The 12,969-nt window shown below is 37.0% G+C and overlaps 1 protein-coding gene across 1 annotated transcript; it reads right to left on the minus strand.

The window, feature by feature from the left end:
* Positions 1–11,460: 11,460 nt before the first annotated feature.
* On the minus strand, positions 11,461–12,405 carry LOC127679775 (olfactory receptor 502-like). The gene has a single exon (XM_052175400.1). The coding sequence runs from the start codon at positions 12,403–12,405 to the stop codon at positions 11,461–11,463; it is 945 nt and encodes a 314-aa protein (XP_052031360.1).
* Between the last annotated feature and the right edge of the window lie 564 nt (positions 12,406–12,969).

Here is a 12,969-nt window from a genome sequence, read left to right on the forward strand (position 1 = left end):
TACAGAATAACTAATTGTCTTAGGTAATTGTTCAAGTTGATATTTGATTCAGGTTAGGTCATATTAAAAGATATTAAATGTAGTAAACTAGTTTGGCTTTTTTCATTCACATTGCATAAACATATTTCTTTTAGTATTTTAGTGTTATTATAACACTATTATATATATATATATATATACTATATAGAAAAATAGTATATATACTGTTATATATTAGTATATATATTTAGTATATTAGTATGTATAGTATATATATTTAGTATTATATATTTAGTATGTATTAGTATATATAATATAAATATATTATATATACTATTTTAGGTAAGTGCATGTTGAATAAAGGAATGGATGGGATACAAAATTGAATAATTTTTGAGTCTAGCACAATATTTATAGGCAAGAGTATAAAATATAATTCTTAACTAGAATATAGTCCATGCAAGGCATTGATGTTTTCCAGGTAACAATTACTATTTTATAATTTGTACCTTCAAGTAAGTGACATGTGCTAAAAGTTTATATTATATAAGGGAAGATAGAAGTCACATTGATTTTCAAGCTGAAGAATCATCTCAACTCTATTGCTAATCTTTCTTTCATTAAGCTCTACACTGTACCCTTGATATTAGCTTGATAAAAGTGTTTGGCCACTAAATATTAATTAACTTTCATTCAAAGTATGTCATGTCCCTGGTGGGAGAGGAGAGGTAGAGACAGGATCATCACTGAAAACTCTTTTTCTACTATCCTGGAGTATGGAGAAATGAATGACAGAATAAAAACTCCATATCAAAAGGTTGACAGATCATTAAAGACAGTCATATAGAATTCTAACCTTCATATATATATATATATATATATATATATATATATATATATATACACACACACACACACACACACACACACACACACACACTGTGGCATGCAGGCACATCAAGTTACATGGGCACAAGTGCAACTGTGCATACACACATCCTGCATACAGAAGTATCCAGGCATCCAGTTTAATTGAGAATGTTGGCCTTCCTTCATTATTGCCTTTCTCCTCACATTTTTCAGCCTTCTCTAATTCAACAACAGGGGTCAACAACTTCTGTCCATTGGTTGGATGCAAATATCTACACCTGACTCTTTCATCTGCCTGATGGGTCTTCTGGAATGTAGTCATGCTAGATTGTTTTTTGTGAGCCCTCCATAGCCTCAGCAATAGTGTCAGGCCTTGGGAACTTCATGCCTGGAGCTGGATCCCATTTTGGGTCTATCACTGGACCTTGTTTTCCTCAGGCTCCTCTCCATTTCCATCCCTGTAATTCATTCAGAAAGGAACAATTATGAGTCAGAGTTGTAACTGTGGTATGGCACCCCTCTTCCTCATTTGATGCCCTGTCTTTATGCTGGAGGTAGGCATTATAAGTTCCCTCTCCCAACTTTTGGACATTTCAACTAAGGCTGCTCCCTTTGACTCCTGAGAGTCTTTCACCTCCCAAGCTTCTGGTGCATCATGGAGGGTCCTCCCAACCTCCTATCTACTGAGGTTGCTTTCTCCCATTCTTTCTGCTGGCCTTTGGGGTTTCAGTCCATTCCACTCAACCAATATTGAATCAGATTCTCCTCTCTCCTCCACTATTCCCCCTTTCAATTTCCCTCCCATGTCCCTTCCTCAATCCCCACTTGTGATTGCTTTGTTCTCCCTCCCAAGTGGGACTGAGGCACTTGAGTACGTCAGCTTGTTGACCTTTTTGATTTCTGTGGGCTGTATCTTGAGTCCTCTGCAGTTTTTTTCTTGCCTAACATCCGACTATTTGTGAGTATATACCATGCATTTCCTTTTGGGTCTAGTTACCTCACTCAGGACAATATTTTCCAGTTCCATTCATTTGCCTGTAAAACTCAGAATGTCCTTGTTCATAATAGCTGAGTAGCATTCCATTGTGTAAATGAACCACATTTTCTGTATCCAATCTTCTGGCCTGGGGCATCTGGGCAGTTTCCAGCTTCTTACTATCAGAAATAAGGCTTCTATAAACATAATGGAACACGTGCCTCTGTGGCATGATGGGGCATCTTTTGAGTATATTCCCAAGAATGGTATAGATGGGTTTTCAGGTAGATTTATTTCCAATTTTCTGAGGAGCCTTCAGATTGATTTCTAGAGAAGGTTTTACCCATCAGTAATAGAGGAGTTTTCCTTTTGCTCCACATCCTCTCCATAATATGTTGTCACCTGGGGTTTTAATCTTAGTCATTCTGATTGGCATAAGGTGGAACCTCAGGCTCCTTTATATTTTTATTTCTTTATTTCTCTGATCACTAAGGACTTTTAACATTTCTTTAGGTGCTTCTTAGCCATTCCAGATTACTCAGTTGTGAAATTCCATTTTGTTTTATACCCATTTTTTTTATTGTGTTGTTGTTTTTGTGATGATTAGCTTCTTGAGTTCTTTATATATTTTAGCTTTCTATCAGATGTGGGCTTAGTGAAGATTTTTCCCCAATCTGTGGGTTGCTGATTTGTCTAATTATTTTCTTTGCCATACAAAAGCTTTCCAGTTTTATAAGTTTCCATTTATCAAATCTTAATCTTAGAGCATGAACCATTAGAATTCTTTTTAGGAAATTTCCCCTTGTGCCACTGAGTTCAAGGCTCTTTTTCACTTTCTCTTCTTATAGATTCCATGTATTTGGTTTTATGTTGAGGTCCTTGATTCACTTGGGCTTAAGCTTTATCCAAGGTGAAAAATACAGGTCTATTTTCACTTTTGTACATACAGACAGCCAGTTAGAGCAACACCATTTATTGAAGATAAATTCTTTTTTCCATTCTCTATTTTTTGCTTCTTTTTCAAAGATCACATGTCCATTAGAATGTGGTTTTATTTCTGGGTCTTCAATTTTATTCCATTGATCATTGTGTCTGTCTCTGTACTAATGCCATGCAGTTTTTAATCACTATTGCTCTATAGTAAAGCTTAAAGTCAAGGATGGTAATTCCCCTGAAGTTCTTGTACTGTTAAGTATTGTTTTTGCTATTCCAGGTTTTTTCTCTAACCACTTCTCAAGTATTTAACTGACAAATATCTAACATTCCATTTATGTGGTATTGGGGATCTAGTAGAGGACTATAAGTATTCGAGGCAATGATTATATTTTCATAAGCTAGTGTCTTATCTTAGATTAATAATTTATTTATACACATATGCATATATACTCATGCAAATAATTTTGTTTGTGTAGAGGAGAGTAAGGAGAAGTGGAGAATAAACTACTTAATTAAATGCATTTAAGGGTCACATTGGTTGCTAGAATGTATAGTGTGGATGACTATAATCAAGGAGGCTTCACAAAGGCCTGTGAGAAAATTATTCATCCATTTCTTTCAAAAATATGTGTTGAATATTTATTGTACTCTAGAAATGGGGTGAACACTTTAGATAGGTTAAGGCAAGTGAACTTCTTAGGAAATTTAGACATCAGTGAAGGAGCCACTAGACAATGAATACCCACATGGAAAGTAATGTAGAAGACAGATTACATTGACACATTACTCAGGAGCCATAGATACCATACCATTGCAGAACAAAGACTGACATCCATCATCATGCTATTGAAATCAAGATCAGGCATGTTGATTCCCCAGAAGCACAGTTCCTTTGATTTGAGGTCATATGAACTAGAGAAACAAGACTTCTGCACCACAGTCTCCTAACAGTTACTGTTGACATGCTTGAGGAAGCTACACTCCATGCTCTCATTTATAATTAATTTGGTATTTTATGACATATTTTCTAAGTATATTTTTAAATAAAAAATATGATTACATTACATCCCTCTCTTCTCTTTACTCTCTCTGACAACTTCAATGCCCTTTCACTTTTTTCAAACTGACCATTTGAGTCTCTTTTGTTTTTGTTATTAATTATATTTAAGTGCATAAATATGTAAATATAATCTTCTGAGTTCACTTCATGGTGCTTCTGTATGTGTATATATATATATATATATATTTCTGACAACTTTGATTTGAATAACAAATTGGGTGACTAAATTTTTGGAAAGATTTTTTCTCTCTCTACCAGCAGCCTGAATCATCAGGAGGCAAATTATACCTGATATTAAAAACATAATCAGATATCAGGTTATACATCTTAGAGGACAATTTCCTACTGTCCCTTTGCTAGATCAGCATAGTTCCTAACTGCTTTCTAAAGATTATTTTTATAAATGCCAGGGAAGTGGCCCTGCCCTCACTTGGGTAGCACAATAAAGCAGGCCCTGAAGGCAAAAATGTGGGTGAGGTGGACTAAATCATGAGAGCAGAAGAACTGGCCCTTCCTCTTGCTGACATGAGATGACTGTGGTAGGACTAGAGAGCTTACCCTGTTGCTGTGGATGTGAGAGAGGTGACAGGCTGTCTAGGTCAGCTACCTCCCAGGCACAGATCCACGGTTTGATTTGGCCTACCTACCCCAACATCTAACATATTTATCTGTGAACTGTTGTAGCAAGTAAAGGGACTAGTTCTGCAGATTCAAAGCCATAGGACCTCCATGAGACAGGGAAGCAACAGGATAGCCAAAAAGAGTTCCAGTGAGAATCCAGTACTGGTAGTGTAGCAGAACCCAGAGGCTTCAAACCAGATGAATGACTCATTGCAATGAACATTCACAAGTAAAAATGTGTAGGCTGTTTGACACAATGTGACACAGTACAGCTTCTCCACTGTGTGTGTGTGTGTGTGTGTGTGTGTGTGTGTGTGTGCATGTATTGCAGGGATCTTGCAACAATGGAAGGTAATATAAAGAGGTGGAGACATGAGTAGGATTGGGGTACATGATGTGAAAATTACAATCAATAAAATGTTAAAAAATTGAAATGTCATCTTGGTGGACTTTGTCGTAAGAGGAGGATTTATTGTTGTTTTATGTCTCTTATGATTATTTTTAGTTTGAAATCTATCTTGTTAGGTATTAAAGTAGCTACAATAGGTTACTTCTCAGGTCAGTTTGCTTGAAATATCTTCCCAACCCTTTACCCTGAGGTCTCTCCTAGGTGTTGAAGTGTATTTTTTATGTGACATGAATGATCCTGTTTCCCTTTCCAGTCTGTCTTCTTTGTGAAGTGAGAACTTTAAGATCTACCAATGATCAATTATTGTTAATTTCTGTTATTTTGTTTTTCCTGTTGCTTCTGCTTCTGATGGTGGTAATGGTGTACATGTGCTTCTTCTTCTTCTTCTTCTTCTTCTTCTTCTTCTTCTTCTTCTTCTTCTTCTTCTTCTTCTTCTTCTTCTTTTTTGATTTCTCTAGTATAATATTATTGATTTTCTGTGTTTTTATTGTTGCAGTTTACCTATTCTGGTTGACCTTTTCCTTCTAGCACCTCTGTATGGCTGGATTTGTAGAGCAATATTGTTTCATTGTAGAGTATCCTGCTTTTTCCATCCATTGTGATTAGAAATTTTCATGGGCATAGAAGTTTTGTCTGGTATTTGTGGTATCATAGAGTCTTCAGAACATCTTTCTAGACATTTATGATTTTAAGAGTCTCCATTGACAAATCATGCCTAATTCTAATTATACTGCCTTTATATGTTACTTGTTCTTCATACTTACAGATTTTAATATTATTTCTATAAATTTTGTGTTTTGATTATTGTGTGCAAAGTGAAACTTCTTTTGTGTGTCAGAATATTGGGTGCTTTGTATGCATTTTATGGCTGTATAGGCCTCTCTTTCCTTAGGTTAGGAATATTTTTCTTGTATAATTTTGATGAAAATAACTTTTGGGTCCTTGAACTGGGTTTCTTTTCTTGCCTCCATTCTGATTATTCTTAGATTAAAAGTTTTCATACTGTTCCAAATTTCCTGGATTTTTTTCACATTACAATGGTTAAAATGTGCCTTTAGTTCTCAGATATGGCTTAACTACACACACAGTGTTACTAAGCCAGTTTTTGAATTCATTTTGCAACATTGACAAAGCAGAGGAATAGTCAGGACACTTCTCAGATCTTTCAACCTACAGAGCCTTTCTTCAGTTGTTTTTGATGTTTGGAATGTCATTTTGGATTGCTCTGCATGATAGATAGATAAGACCTAGGTGCAGATTGGTAACCACCATCCTTTCTGTTACAGGCTTGATATTATGGCCTGGGCCTGGCTTGGTAACAACCTTCTGAGCAGTCAGCTTTTGGAATGCTCTTTGGGTGTTCCATGAGGATCCTATAGGATTCTTCTGGATGGTCCTTTCAAATTGCTGATAGTAGGTGAATGGACCTGCTTGAACTCCTGACGTCCTGGACTTTAGCTTGATCCAATCAAGACACAGAAATCAGAGACCAACCAACTCAGCCATTTTCCATACCCTTCCCCCACCTCCTTATTAAAATCAACACACGTACTCAGCTTGAAGTTATGAAGAATCTTCAGCCCAGTTCCTTGGGATTTGGGACTAGAGAGGGTTGTTACTAAGTTGTCTTTAAAGAAAATGTAGAAATGGTCAGATTTGAAACAGAGGAAATAGAATTGATTATACAGCCATAATTTAATTTGATAAAAGTCCTTTTAATTGTTACTAAGTTTAAGTCATAAGTTCTTATTGGGTTCAGAATTCATTTTGATTCATTATCAAGGTTTTCATGGTATAAATTTCTTCTATTGATACTAAATATTTAAAAGTACAGGGTTTAGACCCAGTCCTTCTTTGCAGTTTTTATAACAAAACTGAAATGTTTAAGCCTGTGAGTTTAGGGCCAAATAACAAAGGCTCTGAGTTTCTTGTTAAGGTATATTCAAAATTTTAATCAAAACAGCTAAGAGTTGTCAAGGATTAATAGTTCAGAAATGCTTTAGATAGATAGTCTTCAAAGACATCAGAAGTCCACAGAATATGATGTTCTATGTCATTCATTTCACATGTTGAGACTAGTCTGCTCCTGAAAGTTTCACTGTCTTAGATTCAAAGAAGAGATTGAGCATCCTTGAGTTACTCCAGCTGTGGCAAGACAGCCACTAGGCAAAATTTGCCTCTCTTTATCTATAAATACTGTCCAAAGAAAGGACACACATACAGGCTTAGGAAAAAAATCTGCTGAGACAGAGTTGGTGAGTATTTAATATTCCTGTTTCTCATATGTCTGTCAGAAGTTCATGGGCCACAAGACTAAAGATCGATGCTCCAACATTTTGAAATATAAACTGTCCAGGTGTTCAGTGGTCTCTATCATTTGACTAAGTCTGAGAAGCTGTGTTAAGTTTCCTATATATTTTCAGTTAATATTGGTCACTCTTAGATTTCTGACACAGTTAAAGACTGTTAGTCTCATAATCAGCCCAAGCTGTTTGAATTTTATGAACCAGGCTAGTAGAGATATTACAAAAAGTCTTCAGAGGCTAGAGAAAAAGAAAAAAACATTTCAAGATTTAGAACACTTTGCTGAAACATGGAGATAGAGGAGGAGAACAAGCAGCGAAAGAGAAAGAATAAGTCTGTATAGAGATTTAGTTCAGGTTGCTGAGAAAGTCTGTAGAAGGATTTAGTGAAGGTTGCTGAGAAAGTCTATCATTACAGGGAGACAGAAGAGGAGAGGGAACAGAGAAAAAGAAAGAAAAAAGATGATAGAGAAGGAAGCTACAGTGAGTCCTGGCTACAGTAGTTTGAAAAAACAGAGAAGAGAGACAGAAAATGACCAGTGTGCATACTACAAGGAGATAGGCCACTACTGGGCCTGAGAGTGCCCTGATGGAGGCTGGGAGAAGGAGATCCTAGGCCTTGGGAAAAAAGGCCGCCACCAAGTGACAAAGGTGTTAGCCTTGGGTGAAGACAGTGAATAGGGGAGAAGGGGTTCTGACAACCTCCCCCAATCCAGGGTAACTCTGAGAGTGGTGGAGAAACCCACTCAGTTCTTGATGGACATAGGGGCTCAATACTCAATCCTGCAAGCCAAAGGCCCTCTCTATTTCCAAAGAAAGATCTTGGGTGCAAGAAGCCACTGGCACCAAAATGTATTCATGGACTACCTTAAGAACAGTGGACCTAGGAATGGAATGGGTAGTCCATTCATTTAGGGTCACCCCAGACTGTCCCTAACCTCTGTTGGAGTGAGACATACTCTCAAAAATAGGGGCCAAGATACACTTCATGCCCAATGGGCTACAGATAACTGGCCCAAGAGGAAAGACTGACCCCTGCTGAAAGTTGAATCTACAGAGGGATCAGTTTTCTCCATGAAGTTCAGAGATTAGCAGGTGCTGCTGTGGTGGACGAGACAAATGTTATCTGGGTAGAATCGTTACCCCCTGGCACTCAACGCAAAAAGTGGAGCTAATTGCCCTCACCAAGACCTTGGAACTTGGAGCCAGGAAGAAAATTAACATCCATGTGGATAGCAGGTATGCCTCTGCCGCAGCCCATGTCCACAGGGCTATATGCCAAGAGGGAGGACTGCTCACATCAGAGGAAACAAACAGAAAATCTTGGACCTCTTGGATGCCCTAATGAAGCAGGCAGATTTTTTCCCCAAATTGTCAACCTTTTTTATCCTAAAACTGGCTTCAGCTTAAACTGAATCATACAGGAAACTGTTGTGTTCTATGAAGGAAAAGCCAAAAACTTTTCCAGGCCTCTTTAATGAATAAAGAGTTCATGGTTTAAAAAGTTTTATTGTTATGTGGTCCCATTTGTCAGGAAATTTTCCCCGGGGACCATGTGTTCAAGGTTCCCCACTTTCTTCTCTATAAGATTCAGTGTATCTGGTTTTATGTGGAGGTCCTTGATCCAATTGGACTTGAGAAAATGTCATTCTGAGTGAGGTAACCCAATCACACAAGAACACACAGGGTATACACTCACTGATAAGTGGATATTATCCCAAAAGCTCAGAATAAACAAGATACAACTCATAGACCAAAAGTTCAAGAAGAAGGAATACCAAAGTGTAGATGCTTTGGTTTTTCTGAGGAAGGGAACAAAATACTCACAGGAGCAATTATGGAGACAATGTGTGGAGCAGAGACTGATGGAAAGGCCACACAGAGACTGTCCTACCTGGGGGTTCATCCTATAAACAGTCACCAAACCCTGACACTATTATGGATGACAAGAAGTATTTGCAGAAAGACTATTATAGCGATCTCCTGAGGTGCCCTGCCACAGCCTTACAGATACAGAGGCAGATGCTAGCAGCCAAACATTGGTCCCCAATGGAGGAGTTATAAGGAGGATTGGAAGAGCTGACAGGTTTTGCAGGTCCATGGGATGAATGATGATGTAGGCCAACCAGACTACCCAGGGCTCCCAGGGACTAAGCCATCAACCAAGGGGTGCACGTGGTTCCAGCCACAATTGTGGCAGAGGAATGCCTTGCCAGGCATCAGTGGGAGGAGACATCCCTGGTCCTATGAAGGCTCAATAGATGCCCCAGTGTGGGGAAATTGAGGTGGGTAGGTGGGAATGGTTTGGGTGGAGTGGCATCTTCTTGGTGGCAGGGAATGGAAGGATGGGTTGGGTGTTTTCTGGGAGAGGGGGAAAGAGTATAACATTTGAAATGTAAATGAGGAATACATTCACTAAAAAAAGTTTTATTTTGATACTAGAAGAGCCTCAATTTGATTATGATTTTAAGGCTCTAACTTAATAGATTTTCATTGCATAAAAGCTACTATAATTAAACATACAATCTAGTAACCAAAAAACTTATAAAAGATAATACCTTTAATATATTCAGAAATATATTAAAGTCATTCTAAGTATTGATGCAGTCAACTTGAAGATTAAAGTTATATTTTAGCCTCTTTTATGTTTGTAAGGTACAGTTTAAAACTGATAGATACGAACAAACATTGTTTAACTTACATATGCTAAGTAGATCCTAACCCCTGTTTATATTATCAATACTAATCAACCCTTTCTGATAGTTTTATTGTCATAAATCTTACAATATAGGAAAAATTCTACCCTTAACAGTTTTCATATGTCACACTATCCACTGGGATAGATGAGTACCTGAAATGTGAGAAACACCAAACACAATTCTGGAATGTATGCATTTGTAAGTGATTGAATAAAAACATCAATGCCCTTGGTTTTATTATCAAGAAGATGAAATTTATTTCTGAAACACTAAAGTTGACAGGACAAAGGAGTGAATTTGATCATCATCCATAGATGGAGGTTTATTGCTTCCCTCCTAAAGGCAGTTAAATTTCAAAGGAAATATACCTAGGTCTGCTGCCTTGTGCACATGAGGATGAGGGTCTTAACCATGAAGTCTTTCTAAAAATGTCCTCTTCACAGTTTCATGGTTGAGCTTACAAACTTGGATGTCTTCTGGGAGGCCATTTTCACTGTTATTCTTGTACTTTGCTTGCTTTGGTTGGCCCTTATGAGCTCAATCTAACATAGTAACTGAGCTTTTGCTCCTCAGAAAACTTAAGATTAATGAGGTATGGATTTTCTGTTATTTTCTATGGAACTCACATTAGGCCAGTGCCACAGGTTTATACCACACATCAGATTTTTATGGCTATTAAAATCTATATCTCATAGGCAACATTTTTATAAAAACAACATGATTTCCAACTCTAATCCCCTACTTGATCTCTGTTGTTTTTCTCACAATGTGCAAAAGATGACTGTACTCATAATGTTTGTCTCATAAAGATAGTTTGGTATTGACCTAGACACATAATGAAGCACTGTGATGGGTCTTAGTAAGCTTCCTATTGATAGAGAAAAGGAGCTGTGTTAATCATTTAGCATTGAATATAATGGGTTATTTTTAGGATGAAGTTTTTCAGGCCCCAGTATCCTGTGAATTAAATTTGTTGCTGTGGAATTATGGTTGAACATCACCAATGAAATGTATGATGAAGCAAAACCCTTCTATTTATGGTCAATAAAGAGAAAAGACAAAGAATATTCTGGGTGCATAAATTCTTTTATGACATGTCTCCAATGAACTTAAAACTTCCCACTTGGTTCAATCTCTGTGATACTGCCCTTTACAATAGTACTAGAACATCTGTATTTACAAAACACATAAAACTTTGGGACATTAAGAAGTAATCTGTACTTGAGTTAATGATGAAATTTTTAAAAATACGAAAATAAATCTGCTAAACTGTTTTTAGCAGATTACATTTTACAAGTTTCAATTTATACTCTAAATTAAAACTGCACTTTATTTATTTAATGTAACTTACTACATCTCTGTTTTATCTTCTGTAATCTGAAAATTGAAGTCTGGTTGAATTCTGATATATGTATATATATATATATATATATATATATATATATATATATATATATGTATGTATGTATGTATGTATGTATGTATATAGTGATTCTCATTCATGAATAACATCAAAAGACTTTTTCAATCACAGACACCCAAGTTCCTTTTAATATTATTATGCCTTTGAGACAGTTTTGCTAGAACAATCCCACAGCATAACAGATTTAAGAACATGTTTTTCTGCCTATATATCTCTTAAGAACATCCTTAATTTCATTATTTCTGAGGCTGTAGATAAGTGGATTCAACATGGGGATTACTACTATATAGAACACAGAGACTATCTTGTTCTGGTCTATAGAGTAGCTAGATTTGGGCATCAGGTAGATGAATGTGACAGTTCCATAGAACAGAGTGATGGCAGTGAGGTGGGAGGTGCAGGTGGAGAAGGCCTTGTGGCGGCCCTCAGTGGAATGCATCTTCAGGATGGTGATGAGGATGTATATGTAGGAGACAGCAATAATAAGTACTGTAATCACAATGACAGTGCCACCAGAAATAGTGACAAGTACAATAAAGACACTGTCATCAGAACAGGAGAGCTCAACTAAAGGAGCAAAGTCACAGAAAAAGTGATTGATTCTATTTGGTCCACAGAAGTAAAAAGAAAAGAATGAAAGGGTGAAGGAAGAAGCATTAAGAAAACTGCAAACATATGCTACTACAAGCAACTGGATGCAGACTTGTGTGGACATCTTGGTTGAATAAAGCAGTGGGCTACAAATGGCCACAAAGCGATCATAGGCCATGACAGCTAGAACAAAGCAATCAACTGTCCCAAAGAAAGCACCTGAGCCAAGCTGGATGCCACACCCTAGGGTTGTAATGGGATTATTTTCCACAAGGAAGTTGACAAGCATATTGGGTGTGACAGAGGATGAGAAGCCTATGTCAGCAGAAGCCAAGTGGCTGAGAAAAAAGTACATGGGGTGATGGAGCTGGGAAGAGACTCTGATGAGAAGGATGGTGCTGAGGTTCCCAGACACAGTCACCAGGTAGATGCACAGAATGATGGTGAAGAGGATGACTCTAAGAACTGGGTCATCTGTTAAGCCCAATAAAATGAACTCTGTCACTGAAGTGTGGTTCCCATCCTCAAGAAGAGCCATGGAACACTGTAGCTGCTGCTAGATCTAGAGTGAGATGGAGACATTATAGACATTTACATTTATGAATCATCATTTTCATTAACGTGAACATGAGGTTATCACAGTTAAGTATATCATTTAAAGAGAATATGACAGTTATTCTGACAAAGTTTTAATTAAGTCTCTAGGTTATACATACATTTTCATGTAATTTATATGTATTAAGATTATTTCATTTATTTATGTATGTTTTCTTCAGCTTACTTTATTGTAATTTTTATTGAGAATAAATTTCTCCTTTTCCAAGAAGGAGGAAAGAGAGAAATTTATTTTCAATAAAAATTACAATGAAGAAAACATACAAAAATAAATAAAATGATATTAATACATATTAATTACATGTCCCTGGTCCTGAAAATGCTTGTTCCAGCACTGTATGGGAATACCAGGACAGAGAAATAGGAGGGGGTCAATAGGAGAATGGGCAGAGGGAAGAGGGCTTAGGGAACTTATGGAGATGGGGGAACCGGGAAAGGAAAAATAATTTTGAATGTAAACAAAGAGTATTGAAAATAAAAATTTATA

The sequence above is a fragment of the Apodemus sylvaticus genome, chromosome 1 (assembly GCF_947179515.1).
Source record: "Apodemus sylvaticus chromosome 1, mApoSyl1.1, whole genome shotgun sequence".
Classification (NCBI taxonomy): domain Eukaryota; kingdom Metazoa; phylum Chordata; class Mammalia; order Rodentia; family Muridae; genus Apodemus; species Apodemus sylvaticus.